Source organism: Anopheles marshallii, chromosome 2 (assembly GCF_943734725.1).
Source record: "Anopheles marshallii chromosome 2, idAnoMarsDA_429_01, whole genome shotgun sequence".
Lineage (NCBI taxonomy): Eukaryota > Metazoa > Arthropoda > Insecta > Diptera > Culicidae > Anopheles > Anopheles marshallii.
In genome coordinates this window covers 79,577,106-79,589,724 of record NC_071326.1, presented here as the reverse complement: position 1 = coordinate 79,589,724, position 12,619 = coordinate 79,577,106, and the positions used below count along the sequence as shown (strand labels likewise).

At 41.1% G+C, this 12,619-nt stretch overlaps 1 protein-coding gene across 1 annotated transcript in view; it reads right to left on the bottom strand.

Moving 5' to 3' along the window:
* Positions 1 to 12,619, bottom strand: part of LOC128718871 (beta-1-syntrophin) — a 64,101-nt gene that overhangs the window by 20,679 nt on the left and 30,803 nt on the right. Inside the window, exon 4 of the mRNA XM_053812486.1 lies at positions 5,613 to 5,825. Within this exon, the coding sequence (XP_053668461.1) occupies positions 5,613 to 5,825 (213 nt within the window). The remainder of the gene's footprint in view (positions 1 to 5,612; positions 5,826 to 12,619) is intronic.

The following is a 12,619-nucleotide window of genomic DNA, read 5'->3' as shown; positions in this document are numbered from 1 at the left end:
TGGGTTAAATCCATCCCTTGGTGGTGGATTGCATGACTCACCAGGAGTTGTATTTTATTACTTATTTACGCTACAAATGCTTCGTAGTGCTGGCCTGCTGCATGAGTCCACTGAACTGCTCACGGTCGAGCGCCGTCTTCAGGCAATCCATTAACTCGGCTTTTCCGATGAACGCATCAACGTAATCACTCTTTCCTAATGATATGCCTCCTCTGTTAATATAGACGACTTAGAAGGTCTTTATGGGCTGGCTCGGTTAATGTCATTCTCATAACATGACCAGCCTTCCAAAGTCTTTTTCGCTGTACGATAGTGAGTCCACTGTACAACTTTTCATTTTTAAGTTCTAAATAGTCAAAAATTCGATCGTCGTGACGAGTGTTTTGTGTAGAGAAGCTTAAAAAGACCGGTAGATAGCCCGCATCTACATCTCAACATCAATGTTGCGGTAGTTGCTGACCTTTGACCGGAGACAGGTGTAATTTTGGACGATTTTGAAAGTGCGCTTATCTATCTGTACATCACCCCTGCGTAAGTTAGAACTTGTTAGCAGAACCGCTGGTGGTGCCACAAGCAACTTGATGTTTGCTTCGTTAATCTGCATTCCGAGGTATTCCACTCTGGATTGAGTTATAGAAGATGATCCCCGAAATTTTCACCTCCGAGTCGCGAATGGTTCTCTCTAACGCTAGATTGAAAAGTAAGCCAATAATAAAATAAAATAAACCAGCCCTTCTCTTTGGCTCAGACCCTTGATGGTAGCAAAGGGCCCTGAGAGTTTTCCATCCACCATCACCATGCATGTGACGTTGACCATTGTCATTCGTACTAGTCTAGTCAAGTTTATCTAAGATCGTAGTTAGAGTTTTTCTTGGCTATGCTATAGTATGTGGCGAAAAAGTCAATTAACAGATGGAAAGAATGTAGCTGTTGCTTCGCCATTTTCTCAAAGATGAGCCTATGAAAATCTGAACGTATTTTATCAACGATCCTGGCTGTTTATTCTTTAGCAGGCACGTGAAACTTCAATGTAAATATTCAGTCCGATAAACTTCTTGATAGCTCACCAGAGGACGAATAGAGCTCTTCTAAATGAGTTTATTTACTTAAATTTCAGCAATAATAAGTTGGTTTCTATATGTTGGATAATAATTTAATGTTTGCAATGATTTAATCATTGTTTACAATTTTTAATTTTAAGTAAAGAAATTCTATACAAAGAAATTGTAACACAAATCAAACATCCAATCGAACCCGACCCTCGAGATCAGTTAAGGGGCTTGATTTCTATTTGATGCTCACAGTTTATTTTCCATTTTCATATCAAACGGCTGCATCGATTACAGGCGCACTCGTTACCTTCCCCAAAGGGGGGGTAGAAACTAAAAGCACAACACAACCATCGCACCACGCACAGGGTAAACGGGAGGGCAAGAGCGACAAGATGTGTTTATCGGTTTTGTTTTATCTTTCAATCGATCGATTGCTCGGAGGGATCGGCAACGGGATTTCGTCGACACTTGCCAGTTCCCACTTTGCTAGCCAGGGCCAGGAAAATAAATGGTCCACCCAGGGCCACATGTCAACACCGGAAGGCTGAGAGATAGGTGTAATCATCAAGCTTTCAAGTGCTGTTGGTTTAGTTTTCAGCCAAAACGGTATAAAGCCTGGCTAACCTTCCAGGCAACCTATTCCACTTTGAAGACTTTCTTCGGTCAACGAGTGTCGATTATCGTCGGATTCATTTCAGTTCGTTTAGATGTGTGTGTGTGTGTGATTGCTATTGAATATCCTATTTACCATTTGAAGCTTATGCTTGGCAAATTTAAAACACCATTCTCCGTATGGAGCAAGGAAAAACACAGTAAAATCCGGGTTATACGACACCATTCCGTGCTGTGATATCACTGGCAAGGGCACGATGCATCCCGAAGCACATTCATCGCTGCCGCTCTTGATGAGTTTGTGTGTTTGCGTAAATAAGAAAAAAAAAAGTTGGTGTGTCAACAAGATCGACAAGCTGTATGTGAGATGTCTGCAGTGCATAGGACACGTCCCACGTGACCCACATCATTCGTCACTGCACCCTATAACCCGACCAGACACTAATGCTGCATTTCAATGCATGCCATCCCATGGCATGGAAGACGTATCACACAAATAAATACCGAATGTTTTGGGAAGAGAATATTTAGCTAAGTCGAATTGAAATAAATTACGGAAAGGTATTGAGGCAGATAGAGTCGATGCCACCAATTCCCCTCGAGCCTTTAGGAGCAGCAAGTGTGTCGTGGCAGGAAGCAGAGACAACGCCGCTGGCATATGTTTCAGTTTCAATTTTATCATTCCAATTCGTCTTCTCTATTGCCAGCGGCACGTGCAGATAGGTGCAGAATGCAAATGAGGGATTTGCTGAAGCGAAACACACAAGCGAGCTCAATCGAGGCTGATCGGTCCAATCGCAATTTCTCGTTAAGCTGCCAACGTTGTAATCGTACGTGATGGTAGCGCAAACGTGTGCAGAAATGTTGTGGCTTTGATAATATAAGAAAATTCGTTTGCTAACCAGTTACGAGTGAGATATTACACTGAAACGTACAGCAAAACTGCAAGTTATCAAAAGCCTTACCAAAAGATTGTGTCTCTTTTTGGTTTACAACATAAATAGTTTTTGCACGACAGCGTTTCAACATCAGCACACATCCACCAAACAACCCGTAGTATATGGCGTGTGTGATTTGTATGCAAATATCCACTTCCACCGAAACCATCTTTTAGGGCAAATAAACATGATGCCAGAGAGCGAAACTTTCTCATTTGCAATCGAAGAATTAAGGGCAAGGACAGTTCGGTAAGAAGTAACTTTTGCAACAGTTCCCGGCGGGGTTGAATTACAGACCTGTGCTGCGGAGTTGCTGGTGGCCCCAATGGCTAGTTTGAAAAATTAGATTCCAGTACTTGGTCAGCAAAAATCTTCGAAACGAGCTGCTTGGAATGGTGAATTTGTGTAGCCGAGCAGAAAAAGACCAACCCAGATCGATCGATGCAAACATCGGTCGGTTATGGACTGATCTGCTGACAGTGCTGATGTCGTTTACTGGACCATAAAGTCAGCTGCCAGACCATTGGGCCAACTTTTCTGTGCGATTTTTGGCAAGATTTGCCTTACATGCACGGTACCACACGGCTCGCTGCAATTGATGGTAGAGAGCAATGACAAAATGTCACCGGAAACTGCTCATCCTAGAGCGAGGGTTTTTGGAGACTTCGACGTCGTCGTCCGTACAAGGTACGGAGCGGAATCGAACTGCCTTCAGCTTTTCCAGCGGGTTGGAGTGTGTCATTAAGAAACATAACAAGCACACTCGAAATGAAACGACTCTCCTTGGAGCAGATCTGTACAAGTGTGTATGTGAGTGTGTGGAATTGTGCAAAAGAGAAGAATAATGGCTTGGGGGGTAAAAGCGAGTGCCAGTGCAGCAGAAGCGAACACAAATGTGCACAAAAATAAAATCCCATACATAATCCTTAAGATATCAGCCAGCTATCAGCCAAACTCCCCCCGCAGTACCGGCATGCCAGCAGCGATGCAGCTTTATTTCCGACCTGCCTTACCGGGATGGGGGGGTGTAGTTGAGCATAAAGTGACGCTGCTGCATAGCTGCATAATGACTGCAGTTGGTGCAGAAGTGATTGCATACAGCCGGTGCCAGTTCGAGTCATCTACAGGGAGGACACGGACACAGGGACGGGTCAGGGGCGGAAAGGGTTGACGTTTTGTGATGAGTCGAGCAGCTGGTACCATTCGGGTAGAATAGTGCCATCTTCATACGGCTTCCGGACAGTTCTCAATTAGCTGACAAACTTCACAACCGTGCAATATTTATGAGAAATGAAATACAGAGCGTCTTGCAGGCGGTTTGCCACCATGCCGTCATCATATTGAAGGTTTGGTTGTTTTTTTTTTTAATAAAACCCTGCTAGTTTTGCACGCCCGGAGGTTGTTTTTTGTGTGTGTGGCCTCAGTGGATGACTGAGGACACTGGACGAAATCACACTCCATTACGATAAAGCTGCTGGTAAAGCTTCGTATTTTAGTGCCAAGCTGTTTCATGATGGTTCATAGCAAAGCGCTTGTGAGCGAGAAGGAACGGAGAGGATCAGCAACGGGTGGTTACAGCCTGCATGCAGTGCACAAGGACAGGCGAGGGCTAGTTTTGTGATGTTATGGTATTTTTATCATCGTTTTGTAGTGTTATTGAAACTAGTCTTGCATTTGAATCCGGCAAAGCTGTGTCTGTTTCGAGATGGACTTTACTTGTTCGACCACAGAACCTGGCCTCCATTGGAATGCCGTAAGTAGCAATAAATATTTATAATGGTTCATTCAACAAGCGTAAATGTAAACCGGAACCGAATGGTTGGTTCTGAATGTGCACGGAAGAAGATCAGCGGTAAACTTTAGTCATGGATTCTCCATAAATCTCTTTGTTGAACTAGAAGGTGACTTTAAATAAACTATCACAAAGGTATGCTTTCCCGGAAATGTTTGTTTATCATTTCATTTTTGTTCGTTTTTTGAATATTTGAATGTGAACATTTTGATGTTGCTTATAATTGTTCTCTTGTTGTTAATTTTATGAATAAAATAAGTTCCCAAGGTAATAAAATGTACATGAAATGCAAATGAGTTTGTAGGGTTGGAATTCAATTCCGATTCAGCAATTTAATTCTTGAAAGTAGCTTCATAAGAAGTAGTGAACAGTTGACTTTAAATTTAGTAGTTCATTTCAGACAATTGATAATTGAATAGAATAAAGATATTTTGAGAATGGCTTCCAAGACCCAAGAGTACCGTGTCGCAATTAAAGAAACGAGGACTGTACAGAATATATACTGTTGCAATCCTCTAATACGACTTTGAGACCTCGACTTTGTCTAAAACTGAAGCAATCAAAAGAACTGCGTTCCACAGGAAGATGCCTAGGAGGATAATGGAGGAGCCGCTTTGACGAGCTCTATAACCTGCATAATCAACCCACTGTCGTCGAGCGGACAAGAGTCGCAAGGCTGCTCAGGGTTGATCATGTCTTGAGAATGACACCGGACGACCTAACTCGTGACGTTCTTTTAGATTGTCCAGATGGACAATCGAGACGCGGTAGGCCCAAATTGAGTTGCAGTGATGGCGTTGATGTCTCCACCAGAAAGACCTGGGACATCCCATAGGCATACGACGACGTTCGAACGTGAGCGGTTTCGAGGACTCCTACAGTAGGTCAACACCGTATTTTGATTTTATTTTATCATTTTTTTTGTTAAAACTTCAGAAAAATAGAGAATAAAACTGTCCAGATGAAAGCTTCTATTGAGTGTTAGAAGTCGTTATAAAAAAGGAGTGCACAATATTGAGCAACATGAAGGAAGGACTTTTGATCGAAAATTCTATATTATCCTGTCATTTTGATGTGAGCGACGGATGCACCCGGGCGTATCTAATTGCTTCACTATTTACTTAGTAGTTAACCCACTTTCTTCAACTTCAACCATATTCTTTCATCTGTTGCCGTTTGTATGTCTAAATATTATTTTGAACTTTTGCTTTTACTTACCAGGGTCGTGGTATTTGAGATTGCGTGCCAAATGTGTTAGTTGCAGGGGGATGTATCGCGTATCGGCCCGCGGTGGGCTACGCGGAGCAACACCGGGCGGTGAGGAAGCGTTAGGACCGAGCGGACACAGGAAGGCTCGCTGCAGTTCCCAGCCCACCTCCGAGATGATGCTTGCCTTCCGGAAATAGGGTGTGACTTCACGCAGGAATTTCACTGCAAAAATAGAGCAAAGGAAAAGAGTGGTTGGTGGTCAGTGGGTGCAGAGCTTTGGTAAATTTGTGTGTGATCGGTGAAGCGAATACCGAGAAGGCCGAAAGGATCGAACGATAAGCTGCAGCGCGGGGTGAAAAAAAAACGGGCGGTCGGTTGCAAGAGCGGAAGCGGAAGTTTTATCAACCCTTTTTTCTTCATCACTGACCACGAGTAAATGTTGATGCTCGCGAAACGATGCGAGAAAACTCCGAGAATAACGTTGAGATAAATTAGAGCGGTGCAGTAGGGGGTGTGGCTGGGAAAAAGGTTGCCTACTATGAGCTATTAGCTAAAGCTCATGAGGTTGGTGTGTGGAAGAAGCTTCCAGTTAATATAAAGCAATGAAGTACATTTACCAAAGAGCTTCATTCGAGTTGGCCTTGGAATTGATGATGATGATGATGATGAGCTCGGTAAAGATCGTTAGCATTATTTATTTCGGTTCAATTTTTTTTGGGTCGTTACATTTCCGACCCTTTGTTGCAGCTTTACTTCATCTTATCTAAAGCAGGCGAAAAGGAAACTCCCCATTTTAAGAAAAATATCCTCAATTTTTAATACACTGCTTTATGATGTCGAAAACTACCGCAGAATGTCGGGTTGTGTGATGTGTGAAAGCTATATTATCGGGTTGCATAAAGCGCAATGACCTATGCCCGTCCTTTCCTGGCGCCCGTAATGGTAATGCACTGTGCATGCATACAACAAAAGCAGCGGAACACCCCAAACACGTGTGCTGTGTCAAGCATAAATGTTCATGGCACTGTAAAATCGGAGATAAGTGTGCTTTCTGTCATGGATCAGTTCATTCCCTTTTTATCGCTTTTGCTTTCTATTACAACATGGTCCCGTATGGCCGGCCAGCGTCAGGCGTGGGTAACGTGTGTTGTTGAACTCATTTTCTACTGTTTGAAGTTTAGTTTTCTTTTGTGGTGCAGGTTTTGAAATTCTTATTTACTTCGCGTTAGCACTGTGAGATCTAGCATCGGTCGGTTTAACATGGAAGATTAAGGGTAGAACAAGCTGAATTTGATGCAAAAAGCTTCGAACCATTGCGACATGGCAGCTTAAGCTCAAAGACATGGAGTTGGGGCATCGTGTAACGCAACGGTTCTCAACCAAGTTCAGAAAGTCCCGCATATGAGATCATTCAACACCGGTCCTTATATTTTTATAAGTTTCCTTTTTTTTTATTGCACACACTGTAATTTTCACTAATGAGAGCTTTTTCCTTCCTAATAGCTGCTCTCTAAGTGTACCAAAAAATAGAAAAACTTCATTTTGTGCAATGTGCGTTGGTAATGTTGTGTGTGGGCAATGTTTTTCGGTTTTACTCTCAATCTTCCCACACGGCTAGATCTAGATATGGTAATTTATCGGAAAAGAGTGTCAAATTTTACGTGTGCTCGAACGGAAGAGATTATATGATTAATGTGTATTTAGTTAAAAGTGCACAAAAGGAAAGAATGAAGAAAAATGATTTTTTTTACATTTTTAATAGTCTTGTATCTTAAAAATTGAATTACTCCAATTACTGAACCTCCTATTTATGGTAATTTATCAATTAAAATTTTCTTAACCACATTGTCTATTGTATCGGAGCGTGTTAGCTTCCGGCACAAAAACATGTAAACTAATAATTTTAATAAATCATAATCATCGCCTGAACTGTCTGGGGGGAACGATTTAATGAAATGTATAGAAAATTTATTGAGCATTTATTTATCTTTCCTGATTCGCTGTCACAGCAGGAATACGATATCATTTTCTGTGTAATCCCGCATGATGGGACGATGCATAGAAGCCTCACGGAGGCTTTCGATCTTACTGGACACTCTAAACAAACACCAACACACCCACACACCCACACACATACACCAAACGAGTGTTCATTCCAATCATTTAAAGTAAACATATCTATGAAAATACATCTTACAGCAAATGTGCAAGCTTGCGAGTGTACGTAAAACACATATGAACTACTGCTCACTACGGCTCATGTTGCAGAATTTATGTGCACTGCAATTAGATGGCCGTGCGGCAATATGGATGTTTGCTGTTGTTTAATGCCCTTACATGAGATCATTTTCATTTGCATGTTGCTTCACTTGGGGCATCGTATTTCCGAGTAGAACGAAAGCTGTCGGAACCATCTAGGGAATCGGCTGAAGTGCAAATAATCGTAAGGTACTTTTCCGGGTACCTGGGCTACGATCACTGGCCGGACGGTCGTAGAAGTGAGTACGTTTTCAATTACACCGCAATATTATTAGAATCGGTCGTAAGTGACCGGTGTATGGTTTCTATTTTCTTACCCACGAATCGATTCATCTCATCCGTGCCGGTGAGTGTGCCCGACGGCATGCTAACAGTAAACTTTGAGTTATTGCATCGGGCTCTGCGGTTGGATACTGCAGTACTTTTGCTGCTTCACAATTTTGGCCTAAGCAGCAGCCTTTGTTTCTTTTGACACAGATATTTGTCATTAAAGGAATACATCGCAAAGTGAATATTAGTTTAAGGAACATTTACTTTTTGCCTATAGAAATTTATTCGTTGCAGCATGATCCTACTTTAGAGAACCTTTTAATTCTGAGGAAGGATTTTAGAGCGTGTTGCGAAAAGCAAACGATCACTTGGTAACAAAATCACTTCACCAGAAGACGGGTATCTAAAGAAGAGTTTCTACAGAAGTCAAAAGCTTAGTGCCTATTTTTACAGGGAGAACTGTAAGTCCTCTTCAGAATTTGTCAGACAGAAGCAATGTAGGGTATTGTTTACCCTTTTCATTGTACCAAAAGGAAATCTGATTCACGAAGAACGAAAATACGTTCGAGCATACTTCAGACAAAAAGAATACGACGGATTACGCAGCGGAGTATTGTAAGCTGACGTATGCTTTGAGCTGTCATTTGACAACGTTGGTGTTCTGGTGAGTGTAGGATTGATTTTCCTTTTTTACACATAGTAGCTATGGAATCGATTGATATGGACTTTTGGATTGAATGAGAAAAAGTATTCTGAGTAGATGAATGTTTCATTGCTCTACCAAAGTTTATACCAAATACATCTCAGTTGAATAAAGAATTCTTATTTATTGTCAAGATTATTTAATAGTTTAGCATATGTATAATTTAATTTTGTTTAAGTAATGTAACATTAAGACTCTCCGATTCGACAGAATGCTCTTGAGCCAAACCGAGAGTTATCACAAAACGTTTAATGGAATGATTAAAATTGTCAAACGTCGGAGTTCAGAGTCAGACGTTGGAGAAGAATGAACAGAATTAACACAGACTGTTTAACGAAATAGTACGCTTTTTATTAAAGATATAAAAATTAATAAATTATGAATTGATGTAAAATTTTAAACAATACACACCGTACTGCAATTGAGTTCCCTTTCCTGCACATTTATCCGAAATGCATTGCCCAAAAAAGTTGAAACATTTGCCTTTGTTTCCAGTGCATCCGGCCATTGCAGGCTAGTTTGAGAATTGCGACTAAAACAATAGCCGGCCCGAAACAAAAGGGCAAAATACACGCTCATTATTGCTCTTTAACCAGGGTGCAAATACGAAAATGAAGAGTTAAGTCATAAATTCTGCCACCGCTGTTTATCGTCCGGTTCCGTTCCGGTGCGCTCCAGTTTTCCTGTGTTCGCTGGTTTAGCTACAGATATAACCGATACAGGCCGAATAAGAAAACATGTGCCCCACACTACGCGAATGGTAAGTTAAGTGCAATGTTACCTTCCGACCAAACAACTAACCTCAGCGCTGCGGTTGATACACACTGTTGTGTAAAATTTTGCTGTAGTTGTTTTTCTCTCCCCCGGCATAGCATTTCGGTACACCGAAAGGATACACAGCACATCATTAAGGAGCATGGTAAGCATCTTTCGGGTGAGCCAGGTAAAATTACAGGCAAAAAAAAAACAGGAAACCGAAAGCGATAGCAATAGTACGGAACCAGTTTTAAAGACCTTAAATGTAAGCGTTCGTTTTGAGGTTTTCACAGCTTCCCAGCCGGTTAGAAAAAGCTGGGAAAAGCTCTTACAATTCCAGGGGGTGAATGGAAAATTGTTTCGCGTTGTAATAATACCGGGCACATTAACTTTCTGTAATGTCTCTGAAAATGGTGCCGATGAAGAAAGTGACCCAGGAACATCGTCAGCATTATTTAGGTAGGCTTTTAGTAGTACAGCCTTAAAGATCACTAAGTGATGCCATCGCTGCTTCCGGAACCTTTAACTACTGGTATTAATTTTGATAGTAATGCAATGGCATAACACGCTACATGGGCGGTATTAGAATTTGTTCAACTAGCTCAAACCAAGAAAAATACGCATTTGCACTTCCATGCAACTGCTTTGAAATGATTTTATCCATATATATATATATATTTAAAATGAGCTGTTGAAATTAACTGTTTGGTTGTTTATTTCTAATCTACGTGCTTGTTCTATTGTTTTCAATATCAAAAATGCAAATGAAAATTTTAAATTTCAAAATTGCGAATGAAAAAAAGTGCAAAAGAGCGTCACCCATATTGTGGGTGACGTAGGCTCCCGGAAACATTTCTTGTCACCTATATTTTAGTGACGTGGCGCGCTTTAATATCAGGCATCAAAGCGTAAATGACAATCAAATAAACAATGCTTACATGTTTGCATAAAGAGATCCTTCAGGTATTTAACTGAAGCAGCATCTTCATGAAGAAGCACATTCCCGGATAAATTTGTATCTACAACTCTTCACAGTTCATTGCTAATAACAAAAGCAGCGAAACAATACCCCGACTAGGGGTATCGCGCCATTCGTGACGTTCCAAAGCGAAAGAAGTATACCCAGATGCATCGTTTTCCGTGGAAGGACAAAAAAAGATGATAAAAATAGTCCCTCCAACAAAAAAGGGTCACACTAGTCCGATAAGAGGACACCGAAACCCGACACAACAAGTTGCTTGTTTATGCGGAGGCTTTAAAGCAGCAGTACGTTTCACCGTGTGATGGTCGTTTCCTTCCAAATCGAAACGTTCGTCTAAGAAAGGACAAAAGTACTGGAAAATCGGGATGGTAAAAAAAAAGAAAAAAAGGAAAAAAGATAGCCCAATTATTTTTCCCCAAAGCCGAAAAGAGAAAAATGCCCAGCTGCAGCTGCGAAAATGGGAGAACAATTCAGGGTCAAAATTGGGGTGAGTGTGGCGAACTCGGTGGGAAAGCTTAGATTCGCTTCACTGCGGCTTGTTAAAGTAGCGAACGGAAGAGGTGTTTTTTTGTCTCTTCTTCGTCCCTGTTGTCACCCGAGAATGGCCGTACCGTAAGAATAATGGCCACCGAAGTGTTCCGGAATTCGGTTACACAAAAGGAAAGCATCAGAAACACGGGACGGTGACGCGCGCGTACGGGTGATGGCAAAACAAAGGAAAAACGACACTGACAAATTAATACAGAAACAGCAGAAAACTGAGCGTAAAAGCGGTGGGTTGGGCAGTTTTCGGTACGATTTCAACATAGCTTGGCTTCCTTTTTTTCCAAGAATGTGTTACCGCTCGTCATCACGACGGGCGGGAGGATGGTTGGGAAAATTTTGTTCCGCAAAAAAAAGGTCGAAAAACTACCAGGAAGGAAAAAGATGCCACCACGACAATCCAATTGCTTGAGCTGGGAGGGTTTTTTTGCACTCCCTTTTTTCTTCTCCATTTGCTTCCAACATCCTTCGGGCGTTTTGGAAGCATTCGCTCATTAGAAATGGAAGATGGCATTTTCATCTTGCCCTCTCCACGGTCAGTCGTTGCTCGTTACCCGGTAGATAGAGGGTTGCCCAGTTACCCGATTGCGGTTCTGATAACGCCGCACACAAAGGTTAATAGAAACGGCTTGCTTTCGGCACGGTTCGGTTCTGGGGCCTTGTGCAATTGTTTCACCGTTGGGCTATTGGCAAACAGTTGTCGTCCGAAATGCTCTCGACACTGGTGCGATCCTTTGAACCGAGGGAACACCATCCATGTTTTCGCCAAAAGAGATTTTCCCTTTCTGTGGACGTGCGTTAATGCAAAACGCGTGAAAAAGGAACATGGCGGTAATGGGTAGGGAATGAGCGGAAGTATTTTTTTAAACATTTTGGTCTACAACTGAAGATATTTTAAATGGAAATAGTATCCTTTTCGCTGTGTACTCACTACAACCCGGACGCAGCAAGGAACTCTCCTTAGGCGCAGTTCAATATGGAGGGTATTTGTGTGATAATATAATGGTCAAATGTCTTATTTCACTTTTCCATTTGTTGCTTTCTGGCCAACAGTTTGCTTCTTCGAGTAGTGATTGTACTAAATTGGATGTGCAATGTCTGCTAATGAAGACGTTAGTACATGCAGCATGAAATGGATTTTTTTGAAGTGAATAAAATTAATTTGAAATATGTTTAATTTTAACCGGTTTCGACTCGTGACGACATCGGAAGAATGAGAACTGGCTGTAAAAATAAATAAATAAATAAATGAAGTTATTAAATAAATGAATAATAATTTAATAATTTAATTTAAAAATTTAATTATAATAAATAATAATATTTTTTTTTGGAATAATTTTATAATGAACACAATACAAATCACGAGAGCATAAAATAAAAAAGTTAGTAAATAAACTAATAAAAAATATGTTTTTAATATGATTACAATTCATGGTTTACCAGGTAAAGGTTTAACAGACAAAGTTTCTTCCCACAAAAAAAAAGAATGTCAAAAAATCGTAT